This window comes from Musa acuminata, chromosome BXJ3-9 (assembly GCF_036884655.1).
Source record: "Musa acuminata AAA Group cultivar baxijiao chromosome BXJ3-9, Cavendish_Baxijiao_AAA, whole genome shotgun sequence".
NCBI lineage: Eukaryota > Viridiplantae > Streptophyta > Magnoliopsida > Zingiberales > Musaceae > Musa > Musa acuminata.
Genome location: NC_088357.1, coordinates 44,926,508 through 44,939,054, shown reverse-complemented (window position 1 = coordinate 44,939,054; position 12,547 = coordinate 44,926,508). Strand labels below are relative to the sequence as shown.

General features: G+C 47.2%; 1 protein-coding gene across 1 annotated transcript; it reads right to left on the bottom strand.

The window, feature by feature from the left end:
- Positions 1-7,005: 7,005 nt before the first annotated feature.
- On the bottom strand, positions 7,006-11,911 carry LOC103998916 (probable inactive receptor kinase At5g67200). Its single transcript, XM_009420526.3, has 2 exons — positions 10,281-11,911; positions 7,006-7,880 (listed from the first exon to the last, which is right to left on the bottom strand). Exons 1-2 carry the CDS (start codon positions 11,812-11,814, stop codon positions 7,330-7,332), a joined length of 2,085 nt encoding a protein of 694 aa, XP_009418801.2. The 5' UTR covers positions 11,815-11,911; the 3' UTR covers positions 7,006-7,329.
- Between the last annotated feature and the right edge of the window lie 636 nt (positions 11,912-12,547).

The window sequence follows — 12,547 nt, the reverse complement described above, 5'->3', positions numbered from 1 at the left end:
GCAATGGACTTATCCTAAAAGGCCCAAACAAACAAGTGTATGAGCAAGCTCTCCGGTTTAGGTTCAAAATCTTCAACAATGAAGTCGAGTATGAGGCATATCTCTTAGGGCTTCGGCTTGCTCGGGAGCTTCAAAGTCTAGGGCTTGATGGTGTTCAATGACTCACAGTTGGTCACGAACTAAGTGAAAGAGAATAATGAAGCTCAAGATGTAACCATGATAAAGTATCTTATCAAGGTACAAAAATTAACCCATAGCTTTTTCAGCTTAATTGTTATGGGTCCCCCCACGAAGAGAATGCTCATGTCGATGTACTTGCTAGATTGGCATTGACCTAGACCCCAAAGGATGGCTAGTTGTTGATCGAAACATTACCAACTTGAACCATTGAGAAGCATGACATTGCTACAGTTTGGGAAGAGTTAAGATGGATGGACAAGATCCTACACTATAAAAATACAAAACACTCCCAACAGAACCCGCATCAACCTAAAGAGTCAAGAATTATCAAGCATGATATTACATAATTCATTATCCCAACAGATCTGTAGGAGAGGATAAAAGAGGTCAAGCGTTCTCCTCTTTAGCGATGATCCACACAGTATAACTGTGATGACGCTCCTTAAATCGTTGGCCAAATCTTTACACTTGCTATCTGAAGAGAAGGGGAGAGGAGAATATGAGGTAGCAACTAGGAAACTTCTGGCCTATGGGTGTTTGATTCCCTCTTATTTATATAGACCCAATATCAACTTAACCCTAATGAATCATACCCTATTGGGTACTGGGTCTCTATCCAATTATCCAAGCCTCTTAGATTAGTGGGTCTTTGCCTAATAATCTCTTATTCGCTCTTATTGTATCTCATCTAAGGGATTCAATAATTCAAGAGCTTATTGGATATCCAATAAGATAGGGTTTCAGCGAATATCTCATATCTGAATCTCTACTCGTTGCAACACCTACCATATATGTGTGACCCTCTAGGTCCAATATCGAGCTGGTCGTGAGTCATTCTTGTCAGAACTCTTTCTGGCTCAGTGAATTATTATCTTTATAATAATTCACTTGACTCATCGACTGTAGACAAATTATGCCACTACGCCACAGTCCCTAGATGATACAAGAGAATCCAATCCTTTGGACCTATTTATCCTCAGTTATCGTGTACCCATAGTCTCCTAACCATATAATATCCTAGAGACTATATACTAAGCATGGTGCTGTCAAGCCCATACGGTTTCTCCTCGAGTCTCCCTCGAATCAGATTTTCTTAGATAACTCTTTCTCTCTCCATCCGAATAACCTTAGCCAAGGATTTATCTGAGTAGGAAGACACAGGATATTCCTCTCATAATATCAAGAGTGGATGATCCTCTATCGACACTTAATAGCTCTCGTAAGGTTGGTTGCCACTCCCAATAACCGACTATACTAGATTTGAAACTTCTAAATTTATAAGTATAGTATCAAAGAGTAGAGTACTCATATAGGACATCCTTGGTGTCTCAAGTCTAAGGACCAGATACACTATTAGGACTACATAATCGCTATCTGATAATAAAACATCATCAACCATTCAATATTCTGTGAGCGGATCAATTAGTGAGTTCATTCTCTAATAAGCACCTGCACTATATCCTTATTATCCTCACACGAGCAACTATGAGATTAGTTGCATCCATCATATGAATGTGTATATAACACGCTATCTATCCAGTTATCTTGATATCTTTCTCGAGTAACATATGACCGAGATTATTTAGGGTCTGTGTTTAAAGGTGAATTAGTCTCATTATCGTGATCTTATCACGATACGATTCCCATTGTATAGAACCATGAACATCACAATGTGTGTGTATATATATATATATATATATATATATATATATATATATATATATATATATATATATATATATATATATATATATATATAGTGATAAAATATAAAATAATATAATAAATAAAAAAAATGTGTGTCATGTCACACGTGTCATCACTCATATGATTGGTTTGCAAGACACCTATGATTAGCATAGACAAGACCAAGGTGTATCTCGGGACTACTCTGAATTTCTTTCATTAAACGATCTGCACTTCAGAAGGACCACGGGTCGATCACCTTGATCCAGTAAAGCCTTAGGAGTCCACCTATCACCCCAATCTCATGCTCAAATGCACACACACAATCTGTTTGGGCTTCTAGACGAGTACGTGCTTTTGAGAGAAAACCATACCATGTTGACTCTGGTCAATGACACCAAGGCCACAATAACCGAGATATCAAATACTTTTTCTCTCAATAGATTAGATCCTATTTACATAGGTCCCAATTGTAATGCAAGATTTACTATTTTTGTTATTAATGTGGTAGAGTTGTCCAAACTGAAACTGAACCATCATTACATCAATTGAAGAATTTCCAAACTTGGTATACTTTTCTAGTTTATGCTAAAAAAATCAAAGATGCAAATTTTTATCCATGTATCTGGCACTCTGATTTCCCCCAACAACTTCCCCACTCTTCTAGTTAGGTACAACCACAGTCTTCCTTTTCAGCATCAAAATTGGTATATACAAAATTTCTCATAGTGAATTTGTTCTTCAATACTTCTATGGATCCAGATTTCAGGTTAGGACATCAAGGTTGCAGCACTTGCAGCATTGAATCATGAGACAGAGCCTTAAAGAATGTTTTATCTAGTGGTTTGATAGAGTTGGATCATGACACAAGCTAACTGTTCATCATCTTGTGAGGTTCCTGACTCATGTAGGGCAAAGAATGTCTTCACATAGACAAAAGGCTGTTAGTGTCATGAATGGCAAATGGTGGAGGACAATATAACTCGCTTCTTTGTGTTAAACGAGACCTGAAACTTTATTCTTATGCAAACACAGTAGACCACTCATTGTGGGTGTTACGGTAAGTAACTTTTTCAGCTGTGGCCTCGGGGCCAACGCGGCTCGGTTCGGGGGTCCGGATGTCGGGGATCTCGGGCGACGTCCCTCGGGGTCTCCTGGCGACCGTGCATTGTGATTCGGGATCGGTTGTTCGGGTCGGTAGGTCGGCGGTTCGGGTCGGGAGGAAGCTCCGCCGCAGCACCGGGAAGAAGCGACACCGTCTTCGTTCCTGCACGCAGGTCGGGTCGGAAGCTCGGCCCGACCCCTCCGACGATCAAGTTAGCGATGATGTGGAGAGGGTTTTGGAGGAAGAGAAGTAGAAGTTCCTCCAAGTGTGTTGTGCTTGTCTCCCCTCTGTCCGTTTAGAACTCTGGGGTGTTTATAGATGAGTTTTGATGTTACCTGACGTGCCCGCTTGCAGGGGCAGGGCAATACCTCACGTGGCGTCTGACATTGCCACTGGGGTTGCGTGGAGAACCGGTCTGCCGCAGGGTATAGGCGAGTCTCGATAGATGTGCTCTTGTGCCTCGGCCGAGCGCACAAGGTCAAAGCTGAGTTGGTTGGCTGAGGGCTGGTGACGCCGGCGCACGTCGAGTCGGCATCAATGCTTGCCTCCTCGGGCAGTGCGTCCACCTGGCGTGCTGACGTGGCGCGTTGCCATTTTTGCCCCTATCATATTCCCCCCCCCCCCCCCCGAAAGGAGCTATGCGTCGGTTGTCACGCAAGGGGAGTCTGATGCATGGCTTCTGACTTTTGGTGGGCTGGCCACGCGGATCCGAGGGGTGCGACGTAGGTGGGCTGGCAGAGCAGAGTTGGACTCGGGGGTTATGGAGCCGATGAGGGTCGAGGAGCACAACGCAGGCGGCTGGCCGCGCAGGTGTGGTCTCGGGTGGCGTAAAGCCGAGGGCCGAGGAGCACGACGCAGGCGGGCTGGCCGCACAGGTGTGTCCCGGGTGCCGGGGGCCGAGCAGCACGACGCAGGCGGGTGAACCGCGCAGGTGTGCTTCGGGAGCAAAGGGCCGAGGAGCACGACGCAGGCGGGCTGGCCGCGCAGGTGTGTCCCGGGTGCCGGGGGCTGAGCAGCACGACGCAGGTGGGTGAACCGCACAGAGGTGAACTCGACGATGGAGGGCCGAGAAGCTCGACGCAGACAGGCTACGACTGAGTGACACCGCTCAGAGGGGCAGGCCTCTCTGAGGGGAGCTCGGCAGAGTGTGGGTGAGCCGTGCGAATGCAAAAAGGAGTGGGGTTAGGCTGAAGCTAACCGTGAGCCGAGAGGCGATTAGGCGAACATGGAGCTTTCGCTTGGAAGAGACTGAGGAAGGGGCTAGATTCCTGGCACGAGGGTTACACCAAATAGCAAACGCGGGTGCTTGACCGCTGCTACGGGGCCCGTCGCCCAGAGTCACTCCTCTTCCTTGCAGTCGCCCAAGCTTCCGCCTCGATGTACCGGTTGGCTCGCTGGAGCATATCTGGTACTGCGGTGGGGGGTCGCTCTACGAGGGACCAACAGAATCTGGAAGGTCGCAAGCCTACCATGAACGCCTGCACCAACAAAGAGGGGTGAGTGTCTGGTAAGCTCCGGATTTGCGTGGTAAAGCGATCCACGAAGCATGAGAGGGGCTCGTCCTCTCTTTGTTTGAGTCCGAGGAGTAGTGCCGTGGAGGGCCTCGGCCGGGCATGGGCTGCGAAGTGGAGCTCGAAGTCCTTGGCGAGTTGGCCGAAGGAACTGATCGTTCCGGTCTTCAGGCCGGCGTACCACGTGCGGGCTGGACCCCTCAGGGTTGTGGGAAACGCCCTGCACATTAAAGCGTCAGACGTTCCATGCAGCGCCAATTGGGCACGGAAAGTGGCGACATGATCCGTTGGGTCAGTGGTGCCGTCGTATGCGTCCAGAGAAGGGAGCTGGAAGTTCGGGGGAACGACGTGATCTCGTATCTCTGGTGCGAATGGAGATCCTCAGTGTGTGTCCACCCCGAGCTCTCCCTCTGAGTTGCGAAACTCCTTCTCTAGTTCGTCGAGCCGCAGACTAAGAAGGCATAGCTGGGCTCGCAGGGAGTCTGTTGATTCCGAAGATAACACCTCATGCTCCGGGTGGCCGATCGGGTTTGTCCTTGCTGGATCCCCGAGTGGGGTCGGTCTGACCCGAGGAGAGGTGGAAGGATCCAGAAGCGTCATGTGGGCCCGAGCGGGCGGCTCTTGTTGCCGTAGCGGCTGAGTCATAAGTGGGGGTGTCGGTTGGGAGATGAGCGGGATGATGGTTTGCACCATATCCGTCAGAGCTCGGACTTGACGAGCGAGGTCGTGGAAAGCCTCGGATGACACCGGCGAGGGGGCGCTCAGAGCGCCCTCGGGCGGAAACATATCCGGGTTGTCGACTGAACGCCAGCTGCGTTCAGGGGTCGCGGGGAGGTTGTCAGGATCAGCCTGAGGATCCCTCGACATTCGGGCCCTCCTTCTAGCGCCAATCTGTTACGGTAAGTAACTTTTTTAGCCGTGGCCTCGGGGCCGACGCGGCTCGGTTCGAGGGTCCGGATGTCGGGGATCTCGGGCGACGTCCCTCGGGGTCTCCTGGCGGCCGTGCACTATGGTTCGAGATCGGTTGTTCGGGTCAACAGGTCGACGATTCGGGTCGGGAGGAAGCTCCGCCGCAACACCGGGAAGAAGCGACACCGTCTTCGTTCCTGCACGCAGGTCGGGTCGGAAGCTCGGCCCGACCCCTCCGACGATCAAGTTAGCGATGATGTGGAGAGGGTTTTGGAGGAAGAGAAGTAGAAGTTCCTCCAAGTGTGTTGTGCTTGTCTCCCCTCTGTCCGTTTAGAACTCTGGGGTATTTATATATGAGTTCTGATGTTACCTGACGTGCCCGCTTGCAGGGGCAGGGCAATACCTCACGTGGCGTCTGACATTGCCACTGGGGTTGCGTGGAGAACCGGTCTGCCGCAGGGTATGGGCGAGCCTCGGTAGATGTGCTCCTGTGCCTCGGCCAAGCGCACGAGGTCAAAGCTGAGTTGGTTGGCTGAGGGCTGGTGACGTCGATGCACGTCGAGTCGGCATCAATGCTTGCCTCCTCGGGCAGTGCGTCCACCTGGCATGCTGACGTGGCGTGTTATCATTTTTGCCCCTATCAGTGGGGATGAATGGGCCTGCAGTAATCAATATTGTCACATACCAACTACTAAAAACCGAGAACAGAGTTTAGCAATATAACCATTCAGTGTTCGAGAAGATACCTCCAAGGAATGAGACAGGTGAGTTTAACAGTTGCATGAAGACAATTTGGAGTTGTCTGTCAATCACCCAGGATGTCTCCATCATGACCATGATTGATAACAACTCAATGTGTTATGCATGGCCATGGATAAAAGTCTTCATATCATCCAATCATCCAGGAAGACAATTAACATGAAGATTGTTAGTTAGATAGTTCATATGAGGACATATTCCAAGTAATTTCCATGAAGATTGGTAGTTAGATAGTTCATATGAGGACATATTTCGAGCAAAAGCACTTAAAAATCAGCGGCAAAGTCAAATGTCAAGTATACCTGTGATTCTTTTCAAGGGAACAGTGGAATCAGGTCATAATCAGATCAGTCGAAGGTCCTAACGATAGAAGGATCTCATGATCATGATGTGGGAGCTGCAATGGAAACAATCACCAGCTTAGTCTTCTCCTGTGAATGAAACTGAAGGTTGAATGATCTGGCAAAATAGCATGCACAACATGTCAAGCTTAGTTCAGTCACTGCCTGTTGGGACAACACAATCAAGAATGCTGAGAGTAACAGAAAAAGAAAAATACTGATAGCAGACTTCTTACCTCAATAATTATGTACTTTCTGAGTATATTGAATCATGTTCTTGTACCTCATTACCCGGAAAAATCCATTAGGTCAAAATCTTGATCCAATCTCTAATTCCACTTTCAGCTGAAACTTCAAGCTGCATAGAGAATTACAACAAAAAAAGGGTAGATTTGCAATTACACAACTAATACATCTTATATTGACAATCATGTGACAATCCATTCCCTGAAAAATTTTAAAGATTGCAAATGACAAACCAATTACCGGTACAAGGCTCAGACCAATTCATCTCTAACATAATGTGGAACCTCAGTTCAATCTTTATTAGGTTGAAATAGTAGTTTGTATTCATATTAAAAATTAGATTGTAATCCCATGATTTATGGGTCACTTCACTCAGGCTGTCTCCCCACAGAGACCAACAACCAGATTCAAAACTGTTTACCTCCAACATGGAAGCAGAGTCCTAAGCAAATAATGATCAACCTCTAGCATATCTTCGTAAAATGAGGGCTGAAGTTCCTTTCAATGGCACCAATAGCTGGTAGTTTCCAACTTTTGGTGGTAATGAAGATCCTCAATTAAGGTCCCCAGGTGACAGGGAGCTAAACCAGACCTAAGATATGAACACTGAATCATCATCATTGTCTATTGTGTCAGCTTCCTTCACTTCCTGAATCATCTTCAGAATCTGCCATGTGGTTGGCCTACTTTCTGGTGGACGGATGCAGGCAACTGCAATATCAATGATCATTGTAAGGCTTTCGTTGTTGGCTCCATCTTCCCTTGATGATCGAACCCAAACTGGGAGTTCGGATGCCATAAGATCTGGATGCTGTGATGGAGGCTTCCCTGTGAGGAGCTCCAATAGCAACACTCCAAAAGCATAGATGTCAGAACTTGGGGTCAGCTGTTGGTAAGGATTCTGTGTCTCAGGTGATCTGCATCCTATATCATGCTGATTCTCCAATGGTTCCAGAAGAAATGCGAGACAGTTGTCGGTCAGGCAAGCCTCAAAATCAGAGCCAAGAAGAACATTGGAAGACTTTATGTTGCCATGGGCTAATCGAGAAGTTTGATGTATGTATGCAAGGCCTTGCACCACGTCATCTGCTATCTTCAAACACGAGGTCCAGTGAAGTGGCTTAGTCCGCATGGATCTTGAACCTGGAATGAGTGCCACAGTTCACAGATTACTGAAATGAATGTCCAATCCAAACTAATATATTTTTGAAATGACTGATTAACATGAGGATTTTGACCTTGGCCAAATTGTGGGAAAAGATACATGTAGACAACACAAATAGTTGGCAACAAGGCCTTGTGTTGTTACTTAACTCTTCAATGGTTCTTAATTTGTGTTGAACAAAACTCTATGCTTTGTCACAATTAAATCCAATAGATATACTGGCTCAATAACTGGGAAAAACAAACTTGCTGCACTCAAGTAAAGTTAGATTTGCCACTCAAAGCTTAATGGTTTATCTTCCAATCACACACTGGGACAACATAGTAGATAAGAAAGGGTATAAGGCATGAAATTTGCAACCTTTCTTCATAACATAACATTGTTGAAATTTCTGTTAAATCACATGGCACCTAATACAAGGTAGCCTGCAACTCAGCCACAGTTGATATAATGCAGCTTGTGTTTGGTAGCTTGCATATGCAAATGAAGTCAAACAAGTTATCTTGTGTTTGCAAATGCGCATTATCGATAAATAGAGGTTACTGATTGTTCCACAGTTCAAATCTGAGCTGTTGGAACTGAAATAAATTCTCTGGGGGATTATGAAATCTAACGATCTCACATGAGTCACATTGAGACTGCAATATTTGAGGCACTATAGGTTCTCCCATCTGCCAGGATAATGATGGCGAGACAATCTGGTCCTGAACTTCTCCAGCAAGCAATGGAGGTTGCACTAATTAGAGAATGTCTTTGAGAAGCCCAGACTCAGATAGAAGTCCTAGACTCATACATGAATGTGGTCTCTCAGGTTCCAGGTTGGTGACAATGTGCTCCTGTGAGGTTCACCTACTCACAGACACCATGCTCTGTTGGCCCATTCAAGATCCTTGAGCAGCTAGGACAGCATATAGATTGGTGTTGCCTCCATCACTAGCTACCAGGCTTCATAATTTCCATATGTGGATGAACAATATGTTCACATCCACTCACACCAAGTTTACTGCTGAGCTTTAGGAGAACATGTCACCTAAGGAGAGGCTCATATTCTCTCCAATTATCATTTTACCACCGAGATGGATGACAATCTCTCAAATTACAACTCTTTCTCATTTGACAAATGTCAAGAACACCTTAGAAAACTGTCCCCACTCTTAGGTTCATTGTCATGTCAAAGTTTACCATTTATGATCTTTTCCCTACCATGAGACAACAACCACAGCTTGTGATTGCTCCCTACAAAATCCTTTTTCTAGTAGAATTACATGTTCACTAAGAAGAAAGGATTTACTATCTGTATATCTACATCACATAGAAAAAGCATAAGATATCTCTAATGATAATTGTAATTATAATGGTAATGGTTACTTCAATGTTATTGGTAATGGAAATGATAATGGTAATAGTAATACGATTGGTAATGATCAAAATATTGATGGTAATAATATTGGTATCGATATTGGTAATGATAGTGATAGGAAATCATGCAAGAAGTCAATACATGCTTGATACCTCTAGTTAGGTCCTAATTTATCATTAATCACTTATAAATTAAGATTGACCTACATTTTTGTGCTAATTACATGACGACCTGATAAAGAAAAGTAAAGGGCAGTTAAATAACTTCAATTGAAGACAAATTCCAACAGATTTTGAGTTCAAATTCCTGTTTTATCCAAATCAAGAGGTTGATTTTCACTAATCACCCATTAGAGATTAAACAAGTTTAACGAGAGAATAAGGATGGGAGCAAGTAAAAGAAGGGGGAGGGATACAAGCTCAAAACAACAAGTGTGAATCAAATTTACACCATATTGGTATTAATCGGTAACAATTGAATTTCGATCATATCATGTACATGAGATGTACTGTCCACTATGCCTCATATTTTCTACGTATCGATCGAAACTAGCTCGGAAGTACATACCACGGCATATCATCTATTTCGTGCCTTTTTGGACGATGCGACAGCCCATGATGATAATGCTAATAATAATAGGTATTCAAGAATTGTTTGTTCCATAAAGACCGCATCTCACATTTTTGGCCTGTCCTATTCCTTATAGTTTGTTATTTTCACCTAGTGGAGGATAAACTTTTTTCTCCGTAAGTACATGCAAAGGATGTTCAACAATTCAAATCTTGTATTCACTATGTTGGGTTAGTATTTTATTGTTGATAATTTCAATTGTACCTTTGGTATCAAAGCCTTTTTTCTCTCACACCTTGTTCCATAAATATTATGGAGTCTTGAAATCTATTCAATCTTTCCATATCTAAATAGGCATCTAAGATTTCTCTCAATGCAACAACAAGAAAAATGAATGACAAAGAATTGAACTGTGGAATAGCAGAATAAGAAGGTGAAGGGATCATACCATGTATAAGGGAGTGAAGGCTACCATTCGGATGGTAATCATACACAAGCAGCCTCTGTTCGTTTGCTCGGAAATAGGCCCGTAAAGGTACCAAATTATGGTGCCGCAGCCTCCCCACTGTGTCCATGTGCTGCTCGAACCCCTCTTGCGCCACTGCCCCCAGCTTCGTCTTATCCAGCCTCTTCACGGTGACAGCCAATCTACTACCCAGCACAGCCTTGTACGTCGGCCCGAGGCTCCCTCTCCCCAGCATTTCGGCCGAAGCTCTCATCAGCTGCTCCAAGTTGTAGACCGGCTCCTCGTCGGTGCAGAACACCAAGCATCCGTTCTTCCCCAGCCTCTTCACCCTCTCCTCCGATATCGCCATTGCCGGGTCCGCCGCCGCCTCCAGCTCGTTGCTTGTGCTCTCGGTGTCCTCGTTGTAGCTCCCGATGTTAATCTCGGAGATGTTGTGGACGCTGTTCGCCACCGCGTTCTTCTCCGGCGTGTGCGTCTTCCTCTGCTGCTTCTTTCTCTTCTTCCTTATCAGGACCAGTGAAGCAGCAAAGATCCCAATTAGTGCAATTGCGCCTATCAAGGACCCAATTGCCGCCACATCCTTCTTGTGGGAGACCCGTGACCGTGAAGGCGAGACGGGAAGCAGCGTTCCCCTATTTGGTCCTGCTGGGACGGTGGGCCAGGGGCCAGTCGGCGAGCTGCCTCCCGAGGGGAAGAAGGTGGACGAGGAGCATTCCCTCCGGACGAGCGCACCGCAGAGACCGGGGTTGTCGGCGAAGACCGAGGAATCGAAGGACGCGAGCACGACGGTGGCGGGGACCGCGCCGGAGAGGTCGTTGTCGGAGACGTTGAAGTTCTTGAGGGACGACTGGTTGAAGGCGGGGAGCGAGCCGTTGAACCGGTTGGCCTCGAGGCGGAGGGTGACGAGGCCGTCGAGCGAGGCGAGCCCCGGGGAAAGGGGGCCGGCGAGGCGGTTGTGGGAGAGGTCGAGCGCCAGTATGCCGCGGAGGGAGAGGAGGGAAGCGGGGAAGGGGCCGGTGAAGAGGTTGCGGCCGAGGTAGAGACCGCGGAGGCCGAGGAGGAGGGAGAGGTCAGCAGGAAGGGGGCCGGCGAGGGAATTATTCTCGAGGCGGAGGACGCGCAGCTGGTCGAGGCGGCCGAGGGTGCCGTTGGCAATGACGCCGTCGAGGCCGTAGGAGGAGAGGAGAAGGCGGTCGACGCGGCCGTCTGGGGAGCAGGAGACGCCGGGCCAGCGACAGTGGTCGGAAGCGCGCGAGAAGGGGAGGCGGCCGCCGGGGTCGACCGCGGCCTTCAACGCGAGGAGCGCCCGCGCGTCGCCGTCGATCTCGGAAGACGAGGCGCCATCTACGGAAGAAGAGAGTAACAGTAGTAGTAGTGGTAGTAGTAATAGTCGTAAAGCGTGACGATTGAGCTGCCGCTGCTGCTGCTGCTGCCGCGGCATTGAGTTAAGGAGAGACTGGGAAATGATTGCCGGAGAATCCTGCAGGGCGTTTGTGGGGATTGGGAATGATTGCATTCTTTTGGTGGCTCTGCGTCTCTCGTACTGTTTTCTTCGAGCAGAGAAACATATTTTTCTACGGAGAGGAGAAGAAGGGGACAAATGGAGAGAGACCGGCGGAGAGATCATGTAGACACGTGCTGAGGAGAGAGACAACACGCAGTGGCCGACTCCAAACAGCGACTTAAGCGACGAGGAGACGAAAAATTGTGCCGATACATTCAAAAAAAAGCGCGTGGGCCCGACTGCTTCGTGGCACGAATTCTTTGAGTCACGAACGGAGGAATTGACCTGGGGCGCGCAGGGTCGGCAGTAGGTGTGGGGAGTACTTCACGGCGCGACTTGGGTTGCGGATGGATCGAGACGCTAACAAAAGTAGTGACTAATGAATCCAGAAAGCGCGTGGACACACGACTGAACTTACGAGATCCAAACGGGTGAAGGGCAGTGAAACGGTGCACGATTCCTCCCACGATTCGAGTTATGAATAGAGTAATATTAAGAAAAACAAAAATAATCCAACGAACGCGTCACGCACACACCTCCTGACACGACCTTAGTCACGCAAACGAGGAGAGCTCCTTCACGCCACTAATTTTGACCACGATTTCAAACGGTACAATGATTAAAAGAAACATTACGTTATAACGACTCATGACGCATTACCTGACGGATTTAATATACGCAAATGTGAGCTCAGCTCACCTAAACATTTGACCCAATAAAATTTGATCTCTATCAGTTTTGGAGA

Bases quoted from the DNA above. Each gene is read 5' to 3' on its own strand.
- LOC103998916 (XM_009420526.3), bottom strand. From the start codon at position 11,814: ATGCAATCATTCCCAATCCCCACAAACGCCCTGCAGGATTCTCCGGCA. The intron at 7,881-10,280 runs GTATGATCCCTT...CACTCATTCCAG, and splicing joins CCTTCACTCCCTTATACATG to GTTCAAGATCCATGCGGACT.